This window comes from Sphaeramia orbicularis, chromosome 13 (genome assembly GCF_902148855.1).
Source record: "Sphaeramia orbicularis chromosome 13, fSphaOr1.1, whole genome shotgun sequence".
Taxonomy (NCBI): Eukaryota; Metazoa; Chordata; class Actinopteri; order Kurtiformes; family Apogonidae; genus Sphaeramia; species Sphaeramia orbicularis.
In genome coordinates, this window is record NC_043969.1 from 8415767 (window position 1) to 8443555 (window position 27789).

The 27789-nt window shown below is 40.6% G+C and overlaps 1 protein-coding gene across 1 annotated transcript in view; it reads left to right on the top strand.

The window, feature by feature from the left end:
* The window catches only part of epha4l (eph receptor A4, like), a 53173-nt gene extending 33429 nt beyond the window's left edge, over window positions 1-19744 (top strand). The window contains exons 6-18 of the mRNA XM_030152317.1: window positions 1276-1400; window positions 1538-1697; window positions 2648-2759; window positions 4342-4400; window positions 4865-4978; window positions 5571-5756; window positions 9128-9189; window positions 10537-10746; window positions 10840-10989; window positions 11424-11620; window positions 13148-13306; window positions 15575-16717; window positions 18077-19744. Coding sequence (XP_030008177.1) covers window positions 1276-1400; window positions 1538-1697; window positions 2648-2759; window positions 4342-4400; window positions 4865-4978; window positions 5571-5756; window positions 9128-9189; window positions 10537-10746; window positions 10840-10989; window positions 11424-11620; window positions 13148-13306; window positions 15575-15689 — 1649 coding nt within the window. The 3' untranslated portion in view covers window positions 15690-16717; window positions 18077-19744. The remainder of the gene's footprint in view (window positions 1-1275; window positions 1401-1537; window positions 1698-2647; window positions 2760-4341; window positions 4401-4864; window positions 4979-5570; window positions 5757-9127; window positions 9190-10536; window positions 10747-10839; window positions 10990-11423; window positions 11621-13147; window positions 13307-15574; window positions 16718-18076) is intronic.
* The last annotated feature ends 8045 nt before the right edge of the window (window positions 19745-27789 follow it).

Sequence of the window (27789 nt, forward strand, 5' to 3'; positions counted from 1 at the left end):
TGGTCAAAGTGATGAGAATGTATATAATGTCATAGATAATCCAATCATAATCCGTGGACCGTGAACCCCTCATTAATCATTCCACTGTAATTTTTTAAAAGGCAGATGGTCTGGAACGAGTATGGTTACAGGCTCACAGTATCACTGAGGACAAGAGGTCAAAGATTCAGTCCTCGTGAACCTTTAAGAACAATTTCCATTGAGAAATCTACCTGGGCATTAGTGGAATGTGTGTGTTGCTTTATTTTGAGTCTGAGGACAAATTTGCAGCATGTGATTTTTATTTATTAATGGTTGATGTTATTTATGTCAGTGTGAAAAACCTCTGATGCTAACCACAAAATGCTGAATATGAGAGTGTGTTTGTTTGTTCTTTTGTACTTGTGATATAATCTGTCGTCTGCCTTTTTGTTGCTTGGTCTATTTCTCCACCTGCTCCACTGTGTATTCTATTGTCTGTTGAAAAGTGCATCTGCACATGAGTGTTTCTGTCTCTTCACACCTATGGATTTCTTATTTGTAGTGTCGAGAGTGTGTATGACCTAATTTTAGTGTTGTCAGACTCCCTGAAGATAGTGGTTTGATTTGTGCATCAGTGACACACTGAAGGGAGGGGACGAGTGTAAGACATTATCTGTGCTTTAACCTTCACATGTTAAAGGCGGCTGAACGCAGATAGCACGGCTGCTTGAAATATGGCCTCATTATCAGCTGTAGCGGAAAAAGGTTTGAGATAAGATCGTTCACTGGAGTTTAATGAAAACCAATTGATTTGCTCTCTCGAAGACACAAAAAGGCAAAGGCGTTGAAGCCCATTTCTAGCCTTCTGAAGGAGACTTTTAGCAACACAAGGTTTCTCAGTGTGACCTGAAAATATGCAGAAAATGAAGTTCGACATTATTTTGCCAGCTCGTAGGAAAAGTGTGTGAGACGCTAACGTAAGCTGAGGGGAAATTGGATCATTTTTTTGGATGCCAACTATGAGTTTGGAGTATTGCCGTACACTCTAGTTCTGCTATTCTGCTGTGTGGTCATACAGTTCTGTAACGCCTTAGATTTTGAATATAAGCCAGGTTAAAAGATAAATGGAAGCGATTGCTTTGTGGCCTGGCCCGTTGTATAACTTTCTCAGCAGGAGAAAGGAGTGGAATTTAGGAGAGCAACAAAAAACAGACTTGGTGTCTCCAAACCTGAAAAATACATGGCCGACTGGAAAAGAACAGTTGGCTAAATAACTTTTTCTTCCCTTTTCTCCATCTTTGATCATCTCACTAGCTCCATCTCCGGTAACTTCCATCCAAGCAAAGGACATCACAAGACACACTATCTCACTGGCTTGGCAACCACCGGATAGAGCCAACGGAGTCATCCTGGAGTATGAGGTCAAATACTATGAGAAGGTGAGAATTGCTTCGGGGATGTAGTGTCTGTTGACAAAAAACATGTCCAAAATCTTTATTTTGACAGTGTTTACAAAACCATCCTTTGAATCATCTATGAAAACCACACCTCTGTGCTTCATCTGTCTCTTACTCAGGATCAAAATGAAAGAAGCTACAGAATTATAAAAACCTCATCAAGAAACACTGACATTAAGGGCCTCACTCCCCTCACCTCCTACGTATTTCATGTGCGTGCACGTACTGCAGCCGGCTATGGAGAGTTCAGTGGCCCATTTGAGTTCATGACCAACTCCGGTGAGTTAAATTACACCTCCTCTCCTATTATGACTTCACTGCATTGATGCACCAGAGACACTCTGTGCCATCTCCATCACACCTGCTCCTGCAAACTGCTGACATGATAGCATCTTTTTTGAATTTGTCTCTTTCTTTCTCGAGTCATTAATCTAGATACCTGTCACATATAAAAAAGAGATGATTTTATCCTGGAACACCTGAAGAGCTACTTGAATAGCATCCAATATTTTAGCTTTCAAGCTACAATGAGTCTCAGTGGATGTGTGCCAGATATGGCATGATAGCATTTCTGATGGGTTTTGATGCAAAATGCAGAAAAAAATTTGGTTACTATTCAGTCAGTCAAAAAATGGATGGGTTGATGAAAATAATAATAATTTAGAATCACTGTAGATGAAAGATTTCATAATGTGTGGGGGATCAAACTAATCTTTCATCCTTTAAATCTTTATGTATAATGGACCCAATCTTAAATCTTTGCTTTTTCTCACTATTTTTGAATATAATGCCATTTTGATCTGAACCAGCATATTGTGGTCTTGAGGGTTACATGGATGCCCTGTAAGCGCAGGTGTTTCTTTTGTTATGCTGGTAGGTGCTGGATGACAATACCATGGCCAAGCACACAGTCTAATGGGACGTCATTGTCTCTCAATGAAGCATGAGTTTATGGGATGGGACTCGTAAAATGCAGGGATGGGAAACAAACATTGTATTTGTGGGTGGTAAGGACAAAGTGCTGGAGGAAGAGAGACATGAGAGGGAAGTGGGAGATGTTTGTCAGTGGCTGGCAAACACAAAATGTACATTAGTTCTTTCATGTGAAACAACTTGTTTGAGCACAGTGATATTGACTTTTCTCTTTGTCCAATCTTCCTCCCTGTCTCTCTTCTTCTCCTCTCCTCTCCTCTCCTCTCCTCCTCTTCTCTTGCTTTCTTCTACCACAGTCCCAGCTCCCATTATCGGTGATGGGGCCAACTCCACAGTGTTACTGGTGTCCGTGGTGGGCAGTGTGGTCCTCTTAATCATCCTCATCAGTGCTTTTGTCATCAGCCGAAGGTGAGCTTCATCCCTTTTTCATCCCTCTTTTCCGTCTGTTTTCTGTCTCTCCCTTTTTCCACACAGATGAGGGATGTCTTGCTTAGCAACGGGAAAAGTAGCTGTCAGGAGGAGGATGTCACTCGAAAACACACATACACACACATACACACTGAGACAGCTAAGGCAACTCACTCTTGTCAGATGAGTGATGACTCGCCACACCGGAGATGTGATTGACGGCTCAGGCAGCTGAAGAGATGCAATCAGCGATCCCTCGCTCCCTGTCCTCGCATCCCTCCATCCCTCCCTCTGTCTCTCAGCTTGTGGCTGTAATCCCGGATGCCAGTTATTTTCTCCTGCTGCTCCTGGCTGACCATCGTAAAAAGAATGAGAGAGACAGAGAGGAAAAAGAAAGAGGGTTAGTGATAGCAGACTGGACAATGAGATAAGCGGGCAATGAAAAGCAGGAGATAGAATACAGAGAGAATCAGACAGAGAGGCATCAGGTGGATTTGCAGTGACCCAATCTCAGGGTGTTAACCAGCGAGCAGGACAAAGCACCGTCACACAGATGGGATTACATGCAGATGGGTCCGCTTCACCTCAGGGTGTTAACCACACTCTCCTTGTGTGTGTGTTGGGGGATGTGCACACATCTTTATGCAAAGAAAAATATTGTTTTCATGTGTGTGGCGGCACTGGGGGATGGGGATAGTTTATGGCTTTTGTGCTGATTCCCCTTACGTGTGTTTGTGCTTTTAATATGCATGTTGCTTCCTCTAAGTGTGTGTGTCTTAATATGGAAACCAAATCATTGTTTGCATGTGTGTATTGGGGTGGAGAATCATAGTGAGTGAAGGGGGGTGTTGATTGTGTTTGTGTGCTCTCTTTCCATGTGATTGCCTCTCTCCACAGCCAAGCAGGTGGTTGTCTTTGCCTTTTTTATATGCATGTGACGACCACTGTCATTGTGCTGTTGTGGCCATCCTGTGATTGTGGGGAGGGACTGTAATCACGTAGCCGTTTACCATCATTACACAAGCATAGTGGAGGACAATGTCTCCCACATCTGGTCATTTCCACCAGTGACCCAGCACATCAATATAAGCACAGGTGTCAGCCTGCCTGAGGGATTCAGAAGGATTTAAGTGTTCTTCTCTAGGATTGATTTAAAGCTTTTATTCCCACCCACATCTTCTCTGCTCCATGTAGTTGCTACATGCCCTTCAGAGACCTTCTATGTTTTTATAATTTTTTTTTTGGTTTACTTCTAATACCATGCAAAAAAATCCTGAAAATCACAAGGAGCTTTATCCAATAAATAATTAACCCCCCCCCCCAAAAAAAAATCTCATCTGTAGTCAGTGATTGTGTTGCCTCTTCACATAATTTAATCGATGTTTAAGTGGGTTTTGGAGACTAGCTTTGAGGTTTAATTAATTTACTGAACTCACGCTCACAGTATGTTCTAAAATTATACCTTTGTGCATGTGATTCAGTATGTTTTTCTTGCTTGCACCTACTTTCTAACATTTGAAACTTAACTTTCTGCATCTGCTGTTTACAACCCCACTGATCGTCTTGGTGTCTTTGCCCCCAGAAGGAGTAAGTACAGCAAGGCCAAGCAAGACTCTGATGAGGAGAAGCACTTACATCAAGGTAACTCATACTTAACATGGCACTTGCAAACTCTGTAATTGAAAAACATTAGTGCTGTCAGGTGTGTTCATGTGAAAGTGCTCTAAACCACAAATGAAGCCCATAAAATAGATGAAAAAAACAACTATTTTGAAGTTAATGTACTTGCATTCTAGCATGCTCCAAACATCTCATTATCAAGTCATCAGCATTGCTATTTGCATCCCACATAAAAATCTAGTTAATGAGCTCCATCTTTATTGGAATCAGCTATAGTGACATGAAAACCAGGGGAGTCAGAGTGTGAATTGAGGTATGGAAAGATGAGGAGGAGGAGGTTCCACAGAGGAAGGTTGTGTAGCCTGCAGCATGGTGGAAATAAAGAACAGATGGAGTATACTTGCTGGAATGAATTAACCTTCATTTTTCATTCTCTTCTTTATTATTTTCCTTTTTTCTGCTTCCTTGCAAACTTCTTTCTTCAGGAGTGAGGATATATGTTGACCCCTTTACTTATGAGGACCCTAACCAAGCCGTCCGGGAGTTTGCCAAAGAAATCGACGCTTCCTGTATCAAGATTGAGAAAGTTATCGGTATTGGTGAGGAATTTATCCAGTTAATCTGTTCACATTTGATTTATTTCATTTTTGTTTTAAGTTTTATGTAGATATTCTCCTACTAGTGTATCCAGTTAATCTGTTCACATTTGATTTATTTCATTTTTGTTTTAAATTTTATGTAAATATTCTCCTACTAGTGTTTGTGGGTGATTTGTGTTTGTGTGTGCCTATGTGTCATTCGCCCTCCTTGAGAATAAAAGCCATTGTTTTCGTAACATTTGGTCTGTCTCTAGAGAGGTCAATGAATAAAAAAAGAAGAAAAACAGGAGAGGCTAAATATGTTGTCCATGCTATTCCTGTGGCCAGAGAAAAGTCATCCAATGACAAAATAATAAAGAGAAAGAATCAATATCCATTTCCCCTCTCTCACTGCTTCAGTGGGTGAGAGCGGGGGGGTGAGTAAGGGATTAGAGACCCTGATCAATGTTTAAAGTGGACCCCTTCTAACCTGACCTGCACACACACAAGCACTTTCACCGACCCCCTTCATGATTTGATTTATCGTCGGTGCACTGTAGTATCAAAGTGCTTTTGTATCATTCTATATTTTTAACCTGGCTGTGTGTTGCAGGGGAGTTTGGCGAGGTGTGCAGCGGCCGCCTGAAGATGCCCGGCAAGAGAGAAATCTGTGTGGCCATAAAGACACTAAAGGCCGGCTACACTGACAAGCAGAGGAGGGACTTCCTGTCCGAGGCTAGCATCATGGGCCAGTTTGACCACCCGAACATCATTCACCTGGAGGGCGTGGTTACCAAATGTAAGTCAAGTGACTGATTTTGTCTACTTTTGGGTTAAATGTTCTGCAGAAAGGTGTGAGATAAGAAGTAAAATAAGACATAACACAATTACCACTTGATTATTGAGACTGTTGCTATAGAAAAATCCTAATATATTGGCCTCTCAAACACATAAATCTATGCACGCACAATGAGTGTTTTAGTGACACAGAAAGGACATTCGTTTCTGCTGTTTCTATCATTCCTTAAAAAAGTAACAATTAATCATTACAAACTACGTCTGCTGTTTTGGGTGACTTTGGAGAAGGGTGAGTTTAGGGACAAACCAGTGTTTACTTGGCAAAGGTGTGTGTTTGAGTTTAAAAGCATGCACATCAACAGTATATACAGCAAGACCACTTACGTTGCATGTCCCAGGATATGTGCTCTCACATGGCTTTTTCTTTACGTTGTCCCATCCGGGTTATCCCCAGGTGGGCTTTGTCCAGATGGAAGAGGTGGGGAGGGGGCTGTGGAGTTAGAGGTAGCTGGGTATATGGGAGGGGGTTTAATGGGTCCAGGAACAGGCCCTGTAGCCCAGCACCAGGCTCATTAATCATGGTGTCAGCTGTAAATGTGTTTGGGGTTAGGGAGTGATACCCTATCCCTTCTCTATCTGCTGCTGCATGGCCACAAAGCACCGGCCAATTCTCCCTCCCTCTGCCCTTGGCACTCTCTTTCTTCTCTCTCCCTGTTTCTCTTTACCTTTTACACCTTTCCCTAATGCTATTTGTTAGGATAGCATATGTGTGTATGTGTGCAAATGTCTTGTCAGCGCATGTCGGCATCTGTGTGTCTTTGATTACATGCATGTGTGCATATCTGATGGTCAGCCTCTGCTCAGGTTAGATGGATGAAGTGTCTTAATGTGTGGTGACACTGCAGCCTGGCCCTATCTGTGCCAGACGCCACCGTTTCTTCCAGTCTTACACACACTTAGGTATAAAATGGCACATACACACTTAGTCCAGCCAGAGTTGAAAGAGAACAGCAGCACAGACACGGTTGCTTATCTCAGCCCTAGACCCAGGGAACAACCTCTTGGACCTTATAGAGATGCAGGGACAAAGACAGAGAAAAGGCGGACAGATGGACAGGAGGAAGGAAAGGAAATCAGAGACAAGCGGCAGCCAGGGAAGGTGTGAATAAAGATGCAGAAAGAAAGAAAGAGGGAGGCGGTTAGGCGGTGATGGATTAGAGGAATGACAGAGAACAACGGTAGGAACGACGGAAGAAAAAAAGTGGAGGCTGGTGGAACTACTGAACCGGAGGCTGAAAAAGAAAAAAAGGCGAAGCGAGACCAAGGGAGGGAGATGAAGGAGAAACAGACGTGCCATGTGGTAGTGACAGGAGCCGACATGAAAGGATGGGGAGCCAATGCAACAGGGGCATCCAATAACTCCCACTAAACCTCCTTCTACTCATACTTTTGAGAGCTTGACACAAGGTTTGGGAAAATTAGTCCTTCACACTTGAGTGTGTCAGTGGAATCTATTAAAAATCCATTATTTGAATTGCACTCCCCTTTCCATTGCAATCAAGTTAAAGGAATTCTCTATCTGGCCTCAGTTTGCTGGCATGTCCAACAGAGCCAATTAAGGCTTATTAATTATGGAGGAACTCCAGATAGGTGCTAAAATACATAAACGTGCAAAAATCTCTTGCTGAGGACTGTTGGCTGTAATCCACTATCTTGAAGCCTGTAGCTGTAATGTTTGTTATGCTAGAGTGCAATTAAAATATAGATTCCATTGACGCTCAAACATCTTATGCAATATGTTAAACATTTGATTTTACATGGAGTAAGATTGTGCTAATTTTGAACAGATCTGCTTTTAAAGACAAGATCTTTGTTTGTTGAAAGTGACAGGGCCTCCAGAGAGCGTTTGCCCAACGTTCCCCAGTATTGTCCCCCTGTTGCGTTTTCCCCTTCCCCTGTTTTGTTGGCAGGTGATAATCGGCCCACTGGTGGGGCCCTTGCCCAGAGTTCATTGCCAAAGGCGGCAGGGTGTATTCAGTAAACAAGGAATTAGCATGCAAATGGACTGGGAGGAAGAGGGCAGGGCTGGGAAGGCGAGAGTTTAAGGTCGCAGGTCAGACGCTCCTCAGACTAGATTGGGGAGCTGTCAATCACCAGCAGCCCTGGGGCAGTGGCACACAACAAAGGGAACAAAGATGGCTGACAAAGAGGGCCCCCGCTCTCCCCCAACTTTAACTCCACTTCCTCTTTTCGAGCCAACGCCGGAGCGCCCCGTAATTAATGGAGTGCCAATCACGCGGCGGGTAAGGCGGTGACTGACGGCCTCTTGGCATGGCGAGAAGCCTGCTGTAGAGTTGAGGAACTTCACCTCTGAGACCTCTGCTGCCAACCACTCAACTTTCTGCTGCTTTGGGCATTCTGCTGGAGCACACAAAATTTCTCATAACCTCCCCTTAAGGCATTCAGTTTAACTCAGCACTTCTGTTCAGCACAAAAAAAAATCTTTTCAATCCACCTTAACTGTGCTATTTGAAATGGAACGCATGGAACAGCGCTGTTCTAGCAGGAATTTGTGGCAGAACTTTCCAGCATGTGTTGTTGCCATGGCTGGTTAGGCACCAGCTTGCTAGCGTTTTAGGATAAAATACATTGCCCCCAACACTCCCTCACTTTCTGTCCTCTTCCCTCTTCATGCCTACTGTCCCCTCATCCTATGAGACAAAGACAGACAGAGGCCCACCAGGGATTGTCCACCCTCCCCACAGCTCCACCCAGCTCAGATAAAGACACAGACGCTTCCCCAGGAGAGACAGAGGGATGGGGTGAAAAGGGCCAGAGAACAGAAGCAGGGAGAAAAGAAAGTGAGCGTGAGGAAGGAAGGAAAAAAAGAGCGCTATAGAAGAAAGCATTAGAGAGGAACTAGCAGGAGAGTGACAGATGCGTTGAGGGTTGGCAGAGGAGAAAGAGGGCAAAAGAACTGTGAGTGACATAAATAGTGAGTCAGAGGGATTCTGGGTGGGTGACTGTGATGAGACTTTGGATAATGTGTCCAATGTCAGTTCATATTTGCATAAACACAAGATGGTGTGTGTGTGTGTGTAGTAGTTTTTTGTTTCAGTAGAGATGCCTTTGCATGTGCAGGGAAAGTGGAGGGACGTCAGGGCAACCGTAACACTGAGCTAATTAAATCACTACGGGACAGAGATGGATGGCCCAACACACACTCTCTCAAACTCACATACACACAAACACACATTCCCTTGAGAACCCCACCCGCTGTGTCGGGCTGTGATGTGCATCGTTTACCTCAATAATCATCTGCCTTTCATTCTCCCACTTCTTTTCTCCCTCTATCTGTCTCTCTCTCTTTAGGTAAGCCAGTGATGATTATCACAGAGTACATGGAAAACGGATCGCTGGATGCATTCCTGAGGGTCAGTCATGCGTTTCTGTCTGCACATATATGTGCGTGTGTGTGTGTGAGCGATACGGCTGCAGAGCGCTGATCCCATCTTATCTTTGTAATGTCATCCACTGAAATTACAAGCATTCGTTCACAAACATTCGCCCTAATCTTTATCCTCTCCTTGATCGACTTACTGTTTTTTCAACAACGACGTGTGTGCAGGTTACACCCATGTTTCCAGGGTTCACTGCACTCTTAGTTTTCAGTGATACTTATCGGCTTTATCCATTAAATATTCATAAAGTAGGAGCCAATACTGTATAGGAAAACTAAAAAAATTTCATATTGTTAGCCTCATCGCATAATTGCTGAAGTCATATCATATTTTTGACCAAATTGTCATATCTGTGTAATTTTATTCTCCTGACACTGCTGCTTCATTTTGCTTTGTCCTGAAAAAAGTATGAATTAGGCAGTTATGCTATGAGACTAACAATATGGGTGATTCTAGACCAGTGGTTCTTAACCTTGTTGGAGGTACTGAACCCCACCAGTTTCATATGCGCATTCACCTGACGGCCAAGCGGGGCGTGACATCATAAATCATATGTAGGCCGTCAGGTCAACCCGGTTTTTGTTTCATCTCGCTCCGAACTTTCCAAACCACGCAATTTTGACATAAAAAAAAAGATAATTGCATGTAGTGTATCAAAAAAAAGTTCTCGCTGTACTCCTTCAGTATTTTTGTGATCGTTGTTTTATTACGGCACTAGCTCGGCTTTAGCGTAATATGATTTCTCCATCTGCGACGGTGTGTCAGTCGTCACATGATTGTAACTGACCAGTGCAGTGACCGAAAAATGTAAACAAACACAACACATGGCTGCCTCCGTGGTTAACAGGAAGTAGCAAAAGTCATAACGATGTGGAAAATACTCAAATAATTCATCGTCAGACGAGTGGAAGAGATTATAAACACTTCTGGATGTGTTGTAGTGCTATGAGCAACAACAATACACCGTGTATATTGGACCTAGCCAGACACACACACCTGACTAATGAGTCGAGTGTGTGTCTTGACCTCCGCCGAACCCCTGAGACTGACTCACCGAACCCCTAGGGTTCGATCGAACCCAGGTTAAGAACCACTGTTCTAGACTCTACACATTCTTATATTTACAATAACATTTTTGTATGTTTTAAAAACTGCTTATACCATATGTTTCACATATAGATTAACATTACAAGATATTCTGAGTTCAGAATAAAATCGCATATAGTTGTACACCGAGACAACTATATCATATTTGGAGTGATATGATGTAGTAATTTTATTTCATAACCAGTTTGTTAAACTTTTTTTTTTATTCTGCAGAAAAACGACGGTCGCTTCACTGTGATCCAGCTCGTTGGCATCCTGCGTGGAATTGCATCAGGCATGAAGTATCTATCCGACATGAGCTACGTTCACCGCGACCTGGCAGCTCGTAACATCCTAGTAAACAGCAACCTGGTATGCAAAGTGTCTGACTTTGGCATGTCCCGAGTGCTGGAGGACGACCCCGAGGCTGCATACACCACAAGGGTGAGTGTCCAAGTGAGTGAGTGGTCTGTCTATGTGTCACCTTACTTGTCTGCCGTGTCACCTTTGATTAATCAGCCCATCTTTTAATTACAGGGAGGGAAGATCCCCATCCGCTGGACGGCCCCAGAGGCCATCGCTTACAGGAAGTTCACCTCGGCCAGTGACGTGTGGAGCTACGGGATTGTCATGTGGGAGGTGATGTCATACGGCGAACGACCATATTGGGACATGAGTAACCAAGATGTAAGTCATAAGAAATGTAATTATATGCAAACAGTCATAAATAATGCACAGCTTGAATTAGGCAGGTACATTAAAGCTCAAACAATAATTCCCAGGGGCATGTACACTGTCAAACATTTTTTAAAGATACTTCATCATTTTAGCTTGATTATATAATCAAATTACCTGCAGAGGTGATAAAACACGAGCAGTGTATTCCCTTTCCTCATTACACATGGAATTCATATTTCTGGTGCCACTAATGATGATAAAGAATTTAATTTATGCATAACCAAATACCTTGTGTAGGTGCCCAAAGTAAGGTAAAAATTAAACTGAGGGTATGATATTGTGGGGAGAAACTGTGTAAATGTAATCAAATTGCATACAGTTTTTATTTCAGTTCAAGTCTCAGAAACACTGTGAGTCACACTGAGCATGAATCTATTTTCCAGGTGATCAAAGCTATTGACGAGGGCTATCGGTTGCCCCCACCCATGGACTGCCCCGTGGCACTCCACCAGCTCATGCTGGACTGTTGGCAGAGAGAGAGAGCCGACAGGCCAAAGTTTGGACAGATTGTGAACATGTTGGACAAGCTGATCCGCAACCCCAACACTCTGAAGAGGACTGGGGGAGAGAGCACTGTTCGGTAAGAAGCCAGAACAAGACGGACACTAAATGATAAAGGGACACACTTTGTTTGTCTCATCCAAGTCCTATTTTCAGCCTGTAATTTGGCTACAGTTCAAGCTGGAAAATGTTATTTTGTTATTTTAGTGTGCTGGACCAAACAATCCAGTATTTACATTCACCATTAAACATTATCTACCAGTGAAGTGAGGCTCTTTTAAGTACAAACACTCGCCATAATGGATTTCTCTGCAAACTAGCTTTAATGGTGCTTTACACTCAGGAATGCAACCGAACAGGGAAGGAGAATTACGATGTAACGCTGAGTTAAAAACAAACATGACCCTCCAACTCTGACACCATTACTCTCCAGCAGCTAAATGTGTTAAGAATGACCTATGTGTGTTTACAGACTCGATGCAAGCTAGTGGGAGTCTGTTTAAGTTTAACAAGTGTGTGAGTGCACACGCACGCACACAACTAATGGGACACAGCGAACAGCGAGAGGGGAGTCCTTGTGGAGTAATTAGTAGAACTGAATTCTATAAATGCAGCTTTTACAGTTTCAAGAAGGGAAGGGGAAAGTAGAATGTGTGTGGCGTGTGTGAAAACGGGTCCCTATGTATAATCTTTTCCACCTACTGAACAGAGCTGCCTTATTAAAACGTCTGACATCCTGGTCTCACTGCTCAACTCAACATCCTTTTCAAAAGATAAAATGATAAAGCTTGATAGAGAGCGTGTATTAGAGTGAGAGAGTCACCAGAGCAGGAAGAGACAGTCACCGACTCAGACTCACCGGCCCTATGTAAATGTTTCATGGCCGACAGCCCTGCAGAAACAGAGAGGATGAGGTGAAGAATGACAGAGGTGATTCAGTGTGTGTATATGTGTGTGAAGGCCAATCTGCTGATGAATATCTAAATACAAGCAGGAACTCCACCGTGTGGTAAAGTTCACCGAAGTGTGCCAGAGTTTTGTGTTTTCTTTTAAATAAGGATTAACTGTTTCAGTCACACCCACAAGGAACCTTGTTTGACTTGGCTCAATTTCTGTTTGGACCTATCCAACAGTGACACAAAACATAGCTAAACATTACAGATCTGATGATTATATCAAGAAAGGAGAAGGCAGATAGAATTATACTGTGATACATTTTACAGCCTGTGGGTAGCTCTCTCATCGCAAAACGTGTATGTGTCATGCTCTTTTAATAATACAGCACAGCATCAGCAACTCTAATTCCCATAATGCTGTCAACCCCTCTGATTCAGGTCTTACTGTGTGTGGTTATCATTGTTGTAGTTGTCATGAATGAATGGCATTCCAGACTGTGTAACAAATCGGATCATTGCAGCTTCACGATGCAGTCTGTAACTTTTACTGTCTATGTCCACAGGCAGTTACACACAAATGTAATGTTTTGGGTAAAAACTCACTGAACTGAAATGCAGCAGCATCTCAGCAAAACTGAAAGATGAAACATGGATAGGTACGTGAAACAACCAAAATCCAGGAAATAAAATGAGCTGTTTTCTTTGTCCAGGCCCAACACCACCCTGCTGGAACCAGGAAGCCCTGAGGCGTCCTCGGCCGTGGGCACCGTGGAGGACTGGCTGCAGGCCATCGGGATGGAGAGATACAGTGACAACTTCACCGCTGCTGGATACACCACCCCAGAAGCTGTGGTCCACATGACACAGGAGTGAGTATGAGGAGGGGAAGAGACTGAAGGAATCTGGGAAGATTTTCTAATATTCTAATTTGATGCTCATTAAAGTCACAGAAGAATAAATCACTGAAGTAGTTAGGTTAAAATGATATATAATATATAAAAAGAAGAATATAAAGAGCACCAGATGTACAGGCCTTAGGTTAATTAAAATACATTTTATGAATTTATTAAGTCTAAGTGTGAATTGTTAAGATGAAATATTCCAGCTCAGCTAAATTCATAGGTAGATAAGATAAATTCCACATGAATCTGGGTTTGGTATATATTGACTAAATTTATTTAAATATATTCAATTTCAACTGTGAATGTAACTTTTCATTTGAAATTATGATGCAGTAATTACAGCAACAGTTGTATCATACTTTTGGCTAATTATTATATATCTATTATGCTATTTTTATTTTTGTTTTAGCAAGACTGGTCCATGACACATTAAAACACAGCACTTACATAACTATTACATAAAAAACAAAAAGACCTGATCAATCTTCCATAGACTGATACATGGATCCTTTTTCCAGTTCAGTCGTATAACCATAACTAATGTCCTTTTCAGTCCAAATTACACTTCACTCCCCGGGCTTCCAAAGGTTTCTTCCATTTCAATAAAAACAACGAGTTCTCCCGCTGATATGATATCCAGTCTTCCAGAATCAGTGATTTCCATATGAAAATAGAAGGAGGGTTGTCTCCAAAACATTTTACCATTGTAGCGTTTTCCAAGAAGGATTTGAAACACTTCTACATGTTGTATAAAAGAATCAGGAATATTTCCAAGCAAACCAAATAATAATGGATTTACAAACACATGTCTTTATGTCTGTGGGTTTACTAATGTTTACATGTACTGCCTTCCATAATTATTGAAGCCTACACAAAATCAAAATCTTACCAATTTTTTTTTTTTTTTTTTTTTTTAATTTCTAGTCCAAATATCTCATCACACTTAAAATAAGACATGATCACCTAAAGAGTAACTTTTCAGTGAGATATAAGAACTTATTTTTAGACAATTCAAGATTTTTTTTTGGTTAATTCAAGCAAAAAAAATCTAACAAATGGAACAAGTGAAAATTATGTTGGTAAGATTTCTTGAAATAAGATTTTCAAGATCTATTGTCTAAAAATTAGTTCTTATATCTCACTGAAAAGTTACTCTTTAGGTGATTATGTCTTATATTAAGTGTGATGAGATATTTTGACCAGAAATGAGTGAAATACACTTGGTAAGATTTAGTTTTTTACAGTGTAGTTCCTCCTAGAAGTTTGAGAGTTTGGGAAAATTTGGTGAAATTCCTTTTTTATACTTAATTTAGATGAGACTTTATTGCTCCTACATTGTGGAAATTCACTGGTCATGGCAGCAACAGAATGAAGTGCAAGAAAAAAATGTGCATTCATATTGGTAGTGCAAAATACAAACAATATAAAAATAATATAATCGTAATAAGTAATAAAACTCTATAGGCTATATACATATTTACATAAGCATTACTATAAATATAAGACCATATCATTGGCCTCATAGCGTAATTGCTCAAGTCATATTTTTGGCCAAATTGTGATATCTGCATAAAATGAAACAGCAGTGTTAGGAAAGTAAAGTTACCCCAATATCACAATTTTGCCAAAAATATAACTTAGGCATTTATGCTATGTGGGTAATGATGTATCTATCACACCATACAGTACACTGATATCTGTAATGTTTAACCGATACACGAACAAAAACTTGACAACAGGCTGTGCTTTACAGGGTGGGTTATAAATAGCACCAAATATAAACTAGCTGTCTCCCCCTGACTCCAATCTTCATTACAATTCTAAGTTAAGCTATTTGACTGTTGACTTTAGCGTCATGTACGTAAGATAAAAAAAATATACAATAAGCGTCAGTCTTGTCATGTTTACGTGTTGCAATGAAGCAAATTTATTCTCCGAAATTTTCTAGCTACTTAACTAGAGTAGAATGACATCTTTTGCAGCGTTTAAATGTGTTAAATGCTTCTCAGTCTGTGTCATCTGTCTGATATAAATTCATTTTTCACTCATTAAGATTACAAGATTAGGATTGCTGTGTTGGCAAGTGAAATTCCTCATGCAGCCGTTAAACTGTCAAAGCGCGTTTCCAGTGGAAGGCTGTAAAACACATCAAATCATGTGGATCTGGGCTTTACAGGCTGTGTTTGTTATCATTGTCCTCAGTCCTAAATGTCTGCTTTTTTCACATCCTTTCAGGGACATGGCTCGCATAGGCATCTCCTCGGCAGCACACCAGAACAAGATCCTGACCAGCGTCCAGGGAATGCTGTCCCAAATGCAACAGATGCAAGGCAGAATGGTTCCCGTCTGAGAGATTTAAAACAAAGAGGAAAACGAAGCAAAGCGACTTCTTTTCTTATGAAAAAAATAAATAAATAACAAAAAGATTAAATATAAAAAAAGAGACAAATAAACTATGAAGAAATAGTTTACCTCATCCTTGCACTTTAAATTGGATCTAAAAGAAAAGATGTTGATGAAGAAGAAAAAAAGTGGTGAAAATGGCACTTTTTTTGTCAAATCAGACCTTTATCTTGCCCTTTTTTGTTGTTTTGGAGAATGGGACTCTTCTGTCTGCAGCATTTATGGATACATAGATGGACGGATGGAAAAGTGCTTCCGAGGCCAATTTGGAGTGCCTTTAATGGTCTGGAAGGAAAAGCGAGGGAGGGGAATTGTACCTTTCTTCCTCCTCTTGGGCAGAGTGTTGTTTCTGGAACTTTCTTTCTGGAATAATACTCGGAGCAGATTTTTTTGATTTCCTGTGACTGTGTTTATTGTACATGAACTGTTTTGTGTGGGACTTGCAGGCTTCCCCGGCCACCATTGTTCTCTCTCAGCTGGATCTGTTTGATATCTCACAGACAAAATGGAGGATCCTCACCGTCAGATATAAACAGTGAATCTCTGAGAGGTTGAGGGTTGGATTCCAAGGGGAGATGGCGATGCAGGGAGGGCTTATTTTAAGGAGCTTCTTGTGTTTTTTGCCCTGTTCTGGCCTTGTTTTTCTCCCAGAACATTATATTTTGTTGCCCTCAGGACGTTGCTGAGAATGTCTTTGATCTTCCAGAGGAGCCTTCCCACTCCCCTGTCTTCCCAAAAATGCCCTCCTACACCTCTGCTAAACACACAATTTGGATTCTTACATTTGTCCTTCCATCTGAACAAAAAGCCCCTGCTTTCCTCACTGCAGGACCTGTGGATGCAAGAATGAAGTAATTTTTTGGCTGGATTTTTTTTTTTTCCCAAAAAAAGGCAATATGGAATGCAGACTGAATCAGAAACAACAGCATCATCAACAAAGAAAATACACAAAGGCTTATTCCACATTCGCTCAAGGTGAGAACTAAAATGCCTTACCAGGATATTACATTGCATTATAAACCATGTTATTATTATAGCACGGCTCCAATATCAAATATGTCTGGCCAACAAGTGTCTGTAAGAATCATTAGCCCCCCTTCTCGCACTCATCATGGGCCCCTCAGCACCAGATACTGTGTTAATTAACACACAGGTCGCACCACCTCGAGCAGGCCGAGCCGATCAATAGCCACTGGTCTGTGATCATTCTGAGGGTCTGCTGCCGCCGGCATGTTAATGAGAAGAATTAATCCTGCCTCTGCTCTGGTGGGCCAAACAGAGCCCACCAGAGCTCACTTTACAGCATAGATTAGCGCACAGATCGCAGGAGTGCTGGCAGAAAAATAGAAAGAAATCTTAACAAATACAACACATACTGCATACACCATTAGATATTATCACTACTTTTGAATTTGATTAAACTCAGATTTCCATTTTCAAATTTTTTCAGAGGATTTATGAAAAGAAATTAACACAAGCCTGAAATTTAATTAAGCACAATCAGTACGTCCCATATTAATATGCACCCACTTACTTTTAAGCTTTAATTTAGGCGATGCATTGATTTTGTGCACACACAGTTGCCTGTTTCTTATGTGCGACTGCCTTAAACTAATACAGCATTGCTACAGTGAAATCACATGTTCAGTGGTTGTGTTCATTCATCTTTACAGGGACGCTGGAAGGTTACAGTTTGCTTGAGCTGCTGTTTGTTACGCTGCATGCTAAGAGGTCTTTGTAGTACTTTGACCACCCAATGGCAGAATAAACATCATAAAGACTATGCATTATCATGGCATTTAGTTCATGTAAAAAGAATAAAAATAGGCTTTTTGAAACTGAAAATATTTATATCAGGGAAACTTTGAGGGCTGTAATCAATCATTGCTCTGCTTGAATGTTGTTTAATACTTGACAATGGATTGAGTTGATTTGGATTATATTAAAAGTATGGTGCGGTTTCGCTGAATGTTGGGTATATACATCTAATGGACACTTGCATTAGGAGTCTATTGGAATGCTTTTAATGTGTTCCAATAAGTCAAGGGCATCTTTCATATCATATGTAAACACAATAGCATGTGGTGCACACAAGTTAATACATCGATGCCATGAAATCCATATTTTCCCTCCACATGGCGGCCGCTCACAGTCTCTGGATGCTCTGGCTTTGGCACTGGATTTTATTTAGCGGATGAGTCGAATGTTCCATGGAGCTGGAGCTGGGGAGTATTGTTGGTCAGAACTGGATGCCAAGCAGGAATTGTTTATATTCAAAACCACCATGACTGATGCAGCCTCTTTTCTCTCTCCCCCCTTTCCTTTCTCCCACAGCTGCTGCTGTCCATCATAAATAGGATCCCGGCCGCTCTCGTCATGACCAAATTTCCTCCTCTTCCTCGTCCTCGTCTTCCTGCATGTGCTTTTCCCTCTTCTCCTTGGAGTCTCCTCTGACACTGAGATGACAAATCCATCCCCACGCGTCTGGGACGACCACCGTCACAACATGTCAACTTGACAAACTAGCCACCATGTGCTTGTGGCCATCCAGTTCTGTACTGGAATTACTATGAATGATTTAACAGCATTAAAAAGAGACAATAAGAAGAATGTAATATAATCGAGAAGCCCTGCTCCAGCTGATAATGTGCTTTTAATTTGGAGAGTTTCATTTTTTTTTGTAATTTTTTTTTGTTTGTTTTTTGTTTTATTTTTTTGTTGTTTTTTTTGTTGTTTTTTGTTGTTTTGGTCATTGTTTGCATGTAAAGTAACAAGCATTTGATTTGAGTGTGTGAACATGTCTGGATTGTATGCAGTGTGTGTGTGTGTGTGTGTGTGTGTGTGTGCGTGTGTGTGTCTAGATGATGTATGAGCGACAATGTCTTGAAGTACTATCAGTAATTGTGTCTGTCTTCATGCCACTGTAGAAGAGGAGGAGATAACAGAGTTGAATTGTTTTTGATATATATATAAAAAGAGCCCCAGACTTTTTTTTTTTGCTTTTGTGTCGTCTTAAAAAACTACGTAAGGTGTGTTTCTCAAATGCAAGCTCTCAGCAACAGCATTTATTAAGCAGCTTTCTGGAATGCAGCCCATTTCTGCTTTGGCAGTTAAAAGCGGCTTACAAATGGACACACTGGAACAAGTGTGACTAAAAGCCTCCTGTCCATAGAAACACATCAAACATAGACTAGAGTTTGGACTCGCCGAGCTCACGAGAAGTCAAGGGGGAAATCTAAACCATCTGAAGCATCACTGTCAATATGGGAGCAGCTGAAAATGACGCACCTGAACACAGCAAAGGATCAGAGAAGTGGGAAAAAGGTCTTTAAGAAGGGAATACTGTTTTTTTTTTTTTTACTTTTTTTTCCCCAGAGCACATCATACAGCTACAGTTTTAATCCAATGGACTATATTCTTTGTTTTTCTTTATCTCCTGAAACTGTACTTATGTGAATGTTTTTGGACTCGCAAATGACGCTTCATGTAATACAGAAACACCTCCGTCCTTAATTCAGCTCTTACTGCTCTTTCCTTTTGGCAGCGTGTTACTTTTGGGTTTTATCTAAGGAAAAAAGGACCTGTTTGGAAATATGCAAGACATGTTGGGAAGGAGAAGGAAACCAGAATGTACTGTAAAATACTTTTTTCCTTTGATTAAATGTTGGACGAATTGAAAAAAAAAAAGGAAGAAAAAAATTAACAATCGCAAGAGTAATGTTTGTCATTGTATGCCTTCTGATGCCATATGATCTAGCCATGTAGATCTAACATTCTCTCAAAAATTTTTGTACCTTTTTTTTTTTTTTTTGACATGATCATGATTTTGTTTTCTTTTTGGCATTGTTTATTTTTTGTTTTGTCAAGGAGCTCTAGGTACATGTAACTTATGTCATTTATTTATGTCCTTTTATATCTAGTTTGTAAAATAATAGCCTAAAGTGAAGAAAATAAAAGAGTGCCAAAGTGCATTCTTATTAAAGTAGAAACCGTATGATGATATCTCTGCCTTTTATTTTTTTCTCATTTATCCAGTGTGGTGTCTGAGGCAAAAGCCATCAGCGTTCTCATCATTTATTGCATTCATTACATCCTTAAAAAAGCTGATTACCTAACTATCATGCACTGATTACTACATTATTTGATTACATATAATAGAGGCATTACATAACAGTTAGGAGAGGCCAAAGTAGCACATCAAGCAGTTTCTTGGCCTAGTTTTCACTTTCTATTTTTCACTTTGTCACTCTATGTAACTTAAACACACAGAAAGATTTGAAAAAATGGCCTGAGTGTTGGCAGCGCGACCCCTCTGCGGCACATGTTCTGCAGATATCATGACCGTGGACTCCCAGACTTGGCCCTCAATTTCTCTCAGGCCTTGAGGCAGTAATGAGCCCCACTCAACTGGTGTGGCTTATGTGTGTGTGTCAATGTATGTGTGTGTGTTTAATCAGAACAACATCTGCTTCCTGCACTCATTTCCAGCAGCGATAAACCACTGATTGTCCAAAGTCTTTGATAAGGGCTCGGGAGAGAAGGGGAAGAAAGGACAGTTTTAGAAACGGAGCTTAGGCAAATGTTGAGCACACATTTCCTGAAAAATCACCAGTGCTAGGCATGCATACATTAAAGCTCTGAAGTTTGCAAGGGGGGGGAGATGTTTATCGGCCTCGAAGGGAAAGTGTGTCTCCGCAGAATTTTGGCAAGCTTTGAGGGGAAGACTGAAGGAGATTAGTCAGGCTGAGCTTGATAAATTTGCCCCAAACTGAGAGTGTTTGTTTCTGACAGTTTAGCGTGGTACATGGAACTCATGAAAACAGGGGGCCGCAGTGCATTGTCAAAAGACAGTCTAAGTTTCCCAAAAAGAAAAATAAATACAGACAAAAAACAAAAGAAGAAATGACACTGAGATAAAAATAAAGGAATTAGTGCAGGTGTCTACCCAGACTACTGCCCTGTCCACATTTATGTGATATTTTACAAAGAAGATATTTTCTCTACATTTGGGTTTCTTGTCCACACAAACACAGTTCTAGGTTGAAAAACATCTTGATTCTTTTTTTTTTTTTTTTTTTTTTAACTCAAGTTTGTATGGATCCATGTGGACAGAGAAAAACAGAGATTGTAAAACGATGGGGTCACACCTCATTTTGCTCATGTCTGTTACTGCCTTGTGTTATGAACCTGGAGCTGAACCATCAAATCAGTGTATGACCTGCAGTAAATGAAAGTCAGCACTGATACCTTTGGTAGACTGGATCGCCAAATCCACATCATGTAAAGACCACATTTCAGCAACCTCAACACTGCGGCTCACCTTCATGACACTTTAAAGCTTCTGCATCTGCTCCATCCAGTATTAAGTCCAACAAAAACAATGTTTTTTGTACAAATTTATGGTAAGTTTTTTGCATTTGTCATGTGAACAGAGATATTTTGTAAAATGATGATGTGTACAGAATAGGTGGAAAATATGTACAGGGTGAGGAAGCAAAATTTACAATGAGCATTTAGTTGTTTTTTCTCAGCAGGCACTACGTCAATTGTTTTGAAACCAAACATATATTGATGTCATAATCATACCTAACACTATTATCCATACCTTTTCAGAAACTTTTGCCCATATGAGTAATCAGGAAAGCAAACATCAAAGAGTGTGTGATTTGCTGAATGCACTCGTCACACCAAAGGAGATTTCAAAAATAGTTGGAGTGTCCATAAAGACTGTTTATAATGGAAAGAAGAGAATGACTATGAGCAAAACTATTACGAGAAAGTCTGGAAGATACTATTAAAGAAGAATGGGAGAAGTTGTCACCCCAATATTTGAGGAACACTTGCGCAAGTTTCAGGAAGCATGTGAAGGCAGTTATTGTGAAAGAAGGAGGACACACAGAATAAAAACATTTTCTATTATGTAAATTTTCTTGTAGCAAATAAATTCTTATGACTTTCAATAAACTAATTGGTCATACACCGTCTTTCAATCCCTGCCTCAAAATATTGTAAATTTTGCTTCCCCACCCTGTATTTAGAAAAATATCCATGTTAGTGTGGACAGGACATAAGTGAAGTCACACTAAAGTTCACGCAGTAGCAATGGTCAGACTGGAGTCCTTTTTCAGCCCAATCCAACACCTCTGTCACTGTCAGTAAATCTCTAAATGAAATTATTGTCAGTGTATTTTTCCCCAGAACAATATACACAAAGTAAAGACATTTTTGAAAAAAATATGCATGATGATGTATAAATGGGAGGACTGTAGACTTAGTTATACAGGGTGGGGAAGCAAAATTTACTATATTTTGAGGCAGGGATTGAAAGACAGTGTATGACCAATTAGTTTATTGAAAGTCATGAGAATTTATTTGCCACAAGAAAATTGACATAATAGAAAATGTTTTTATTCTATGTGTCCTCCTTCTTTCTCAATAACTGCCTTCACACGCTTCCTGAAACTTGCGCAAGTGTTCCTCAAATATTCGGGTGACAGCTTCTCCCATTCTTCATTAATAGTATCTTCCAGACTTTCTTGTAATAGTTTTGCTCATAGTCATTCTCTTCTTTACATTATAAACAGTCTTTATGGACACTCCAACTATTTTTGAAATCTCCTTTGGTGTAACGAGTGCATTCAGCAAATCACACACTCTTTGACGTTTGCTTTCCTGATTACTCATATGGGCAAAAGTTTCTGAAAAGGTATGGATAATAGTGTTAGGTATGATTATGACATCAATATATGTTTGGTTTCAAAACAATTGACGTAGTGCCTGCTGAGAAAAAACAACTAAATGTTCATTGTAAATTTTGCTTCCCCACCCTGTACATTCAACATATTCATGTGCAATATGACACAGAGTAATAAATATTTTATTATTTGCATTTTTTATGTTTTTGGAGACAGGGTAGAAAGAGTTCACCTCAGCTGTGACTCAGTTAATCAAGTCTCAAATGTGCAAAACCTCTCATAATTAAACAAAAACGCTAAAATAACGAACAAGACCTAACACGACAGTCTCACCACTTAAAATCCTCTCTCTCACATACACAACAGTAGAACGCTCAATGCTTATGTCAGACAATCTAATTAGGAAACCTTCAGATGAAGTGGTAGCTCTCCAAAACCAGCTTATCCCCCCTCAGCTCCATATACTGTCACTGCAGTTCTTTTCACTGGGTCACTTTGTTTCATAATTCAATTTCCTGATTTGAGAGATCATCCCCCCCGCGCTCTGTCCACTAAGTCAGTCACAACAGGGCACCACTCCACACACTGACACCATTACTACTTTGTCCTTTGTGTTGTCCCTCTTAGGTACGTCCCTAAATCCACACAAGATCATAATCCATAATCCAAACTCTTCAACATTAATCCCCAGATGTATCGTCCAATTTTAGTCAAGAGTTTTCTTTCTTTTTTTAAACTCTCCACTTGATTGTTTGCCGTTTTGTTTTGCTGAAGGACAATTTAAGAGGGAACCTGAGTGCTGTTATGACGTACAGGGAAATATCTGACGGCGACAAAAAAAAGAGACGAAAACAAGAGCTGAAAGCTTCAGTAGGAAAATAGCTCGGTAAAGCCTCTCAAACGTCTGGGCATATTGATCGAGAGGCTTCCAGCACTGCACTGACCTTGTGTCTGGTCTGTGAGGAGTTACTTCTGAGAACTTTTGATGGGCAACATACACAGCTATACTCATAAAGAGGAAAAACGCCTGTGATGGAACAAAGCAGGAGCACATTTTGGCGGTATAACAAATTGTGTCTTAATTTAGCTTGGTGTGAAATCCCTCACTTCACAGTCAAATACATTTTGCCACCATCTACAGTTCAGTTCAGTGCACACCAGAGGCAGAAACTCTCCCAGACAAACACCCGACAACATGAAAAAACACTTAGGCCAGACTCACCCTCTCTTGGTTGCAACCTGGCCTAAAGGAAACTTCAGTTGTTTTCTCTAGAGTCAACTGCAAGAAACAGAAATGAACGGGAAAAGAATGAGAATCAGAGAAGAAAACAAACAAAGGAAAACAGTCGAGGTGGCGAAGAAAGAGCAACGCAGGAGAAAACAAGGAGAAAACTGAGTGAAGATCAGTGAATGACAAGTTTAGAAAAAAAACAGCAGAGAAGATCTTTACTGAATAAATGGCAGAAGAATTGAAGAAATGTGTTCCAGTTGTGTTGAAATGAACAAAATACACTCAGCAGATGGTTGTGTCAAGGTTTTAAAAGAAGCAGAGCAAATTTTACAGCTTTACAACTACATCTTAATGAAAGTTAATCTTTTTGGCTTTTTGTCACATCTTAATATTTTGCTTGGTCTTTCCAATTTTCATAACATTGTCGGTGATTTCATTCCTAATAACTTCATAGTATTATTTTCTAATTATTTAGCATTATTTCTCTCACTTTGAGAGAGACATTTAGCAGGTAGATGACGTAGACACAGATTTCCTCATGTTAAGTTAAAATACTACGTCGATGATGTATGCATATTCGCTGCAAATGAACTAAAATACTAATAATCTGTTTTAATATCTATCATAGTGTAACTGTCAATTACTGATAATATTTTGATAAGATCGGCACTGTCGCCTCACAGCAAGAAGGTCCTGGGTTTGATTCCAACCAGGGACCTTTCTGTATGGAGTTTGCATGTTCTTCCTGTGTCTGCGTGGGTTCTCTCCAGGTACTCCGGCTTCCTCCTACCACCCAAAGACTATGGTCGACCTAAAATTGCCCATAGGTGTGAATGTCAGACTGATTGGTGTTTTGTCTCGATATGTTGACCTTGCGATGAACTGCCGACTTGTCTAGGGTGTACCCCGCCTTAGCCCGTAGGTAGCTGGGATAGGCTCCAGCTCCCCCTGCAACCCTAGTGAGGATAAAGCAAGTTCAGAAGATGATTGAATGAATTTTGACAAGAAAATTTCTCTTCATTTTGCTTTGTTGGCTGTTTTTTTTTTGGCATCCCCAGTCAGATCCTGTGTGTTGAATTTGTTTATTGGGTGAGAGTGAAAGTGGAATCTAGTGCTGCAGGACATGGAGGGATGATAAAGGGATTTAAACTGAGTTCTGGGTGAAGAGGCGGAGAGGCTTCCGCTGTTTATGAACTCTCTATTCAACACCTCATAAAGTATGTCTGTTTTCAAATATGTCATGGCTCTAAAACATCTGTCTAAAGGTTAGGAGGACAAAACTGAGAGACGTATTTGCGGCTAAGCCAAACTATGCACTGGTTGAACGCCATTTGACGACTGCTGCAGCTGCTTCTCTGGGAAAATGACAGTGTCCGGCAACGGCGACTGCAGCAAACCTAAATTGGTATGTTTTCGCTCAAGGCTACAGGCACTGAACCAACAAGAGAAAGAGCTTTAAAGTAAGCAGCCTACGCATCCCTCCCCACCTGCTTTGTGTAGGAGAGTGGCACCCTGCAGGAGTATAATCCTTAGAGATTCATGGTCTTTTGGGACAACCAGGAGCTTTATCAGCCCCGCCAGACTAATCTCACCTCCAGGCCAAACGGGGGTCACCTACTTGACCACTCAATTGTTCTTTATCCAGATCCAGCAACCACAGAGCTGGCCCCACCTGATATGCTGACCTTTCACCTCACTGAGCACACACATATGCACACCACAACCACCTCAAACATGCTAATCTGTAGAGCAAACCACTTTCTCTGGTGCTCAGTATTTTGGTCTTTGACTCCTGAGTACATAAAACTAGATGTTAAAGAGGGAGACTGCACATTGCAAGTTGGTGATCTGGATTTCCATCTCTGAAGGCAAGATGAAAAATATTTTCATCACACCCACCATCCTCTTCATTTTCCCCCTGTGTGTCTGGACGGCACTCTGATGAAGGTCCGGCAGGTCCAGCTATCAGCTGCAGCAGAGTCTGGTTATCACAGTCGAAGCAGTGTTCAGAATCCTTCTGATAACTGTGTGATAGACTGGGATGGACAGACAGCTGTGTGTATATAGAGAGACAGAGGGGGAAGATTGGAAATGAGAAACCAAAAGAAAAGAAGAAGTTGAGAGCCAGCCAGGTGATTCAATTCAGAACTCTTTTGCAATTGCCCCCAAACCACTTTTTTTTTTTTTTTTAACTGTATTTTATTTTAAAAGTTGGACCGAAAAAGTAAAAGAAGTGATAGAGCGAAAGAAAGAAAGAAAGAAAGAAAGAAAGAAAGAAAGAAAGAAAGAAAGAAAGAAAAGGCACCTTGTGACATCGCAGCCATCCATCATCTGCTGGTTTGAGCTCAACAGTGAGAAAGAGAAGGATAGATTAAAGCAGACAGAGAGCTCGGTAACGCTGCTCAGAGAGTCGGGCTGGGGGATTTTCTTTTTCTCAGGGCCGCTTTTGGCCTTTGGACTGCTGACAGCAATAAGATTCCTATCACTACTTACATGTGGGCTACAACACATGCAACACACACACACATACACATGGTGATACGCAGATGCATGCATGATCCACAGAGTCTTAATCCTCACTTTTCAGCAGGTTGGACTTTGGAATTAAAATACCCCCCATGCCAGGGGATTGTGGTACAACATTTAGATGATAAGATCACGAACGCAGAAATACAGTATGTAACAGCCGGCTTATATTAGAAGGATTTCTTTCATGCATGGCTGTTTTTTGTTAACAAGGGATGTGTGTGCGTGTGGTTTTAGATAATGTGGTTGTGTGTTATGCATTAAAAAATCTATTACTAGTGCAGCAAGTCAAGCTAATACTAATCAAATTATACTTGTTGAAATGTCATTCTAGTCTTTTGCAAAAGCTTAAGAAAGGAAGTTGAAGTAAAGTGAGTATACTTTACCCTTTACTCATCACTAGTTTTATGAGTTTTATAATTCAATACAGCAACTTATGGGACATATATTTACGATATATGTATTTTTTTTATTATACTTACTGAGTGCAAATGTTTTTAATATGTCTTACCAAGAACACTTTTCCTCAAAATATGATAATTTTAAGCCTCTAGTATGATTTTTATGATAGTTTAATATCTCTTCTCTTTGCTTCTAGGGTGTCATAAACTTTAAAGCACTGTTGCTCATCTCTAATTTTCTCAGGATATGGAGCTAAGAAATCTTAATGCTTTATCAAAGTATTTTGTTTCTTAAGCCATGCTGTTTTTTTCTTATTCTGTGATGTGCTTTGTATCCTTATTAAGAAAATGTTTATTATATAGCAAAGACTATCATTGATAGTGATCATTTGACCAGGAAGCACCTTCATTTATAATGAAAAACTAAACATAAAGCAGTAGTCTTTAGTTAAACTAGTTTATCATCATACACTGTTGCCCATGAAGTTGGTATAAAATGAAATGAAATGATTGTGACAGTGTGATTTATTCTTAAAAGATAAAAGGTACCTGGGACTCAGTATGTAATTATTGCAACTGGTCAAAGGTAATTACTGATGTGTATAAATAGAGGAATGCATCTGAAAACCAAATTATTTCAACTTATTGGGCAACAGTGTATAAATGTCTTGAACTATCTTTCTAAATAAACCACGTAATTCTACATCATATTGAGCCTTTAGTGAGTGGACATGAAGAAGCCAAGTGGCCTCTGTGTGTGTGTGTGTGTGTGTGTGTGTGTGTGTGTGTGTGTGTGTGTGTGTGTGTGTGTGTGTGTGTCAGCTTTATAACTGACACACTGGACAGAGCTACCCTTTGCCTTTTGGAGTACTTATGTATTTTGGGTGAAGGATCAGACAGGAGAAAACTGCTTATGGATACAACCAATACTTTTTGAGCTGTTAGTTGTTTTTAAAATTACAAAGGGTTTACAGGCAGCCAGCGTAAGAGTCCATTCACAGCCACAAAGGGTGGTGGTGGGGGGCTGGATCCAGATCAATGGAACCACCGGGACATGACAGGTGAACCGGGTCCAGCTGTGATCACACACTAACAAGGTCGATCTGGTTCTTACTGTGGCCCGGTTCCACTCCGCCACTCCGTCTCTGGTCAGAACCGGCCTGTTAACATCCCCCTCCAGACCACCCCCCCTCG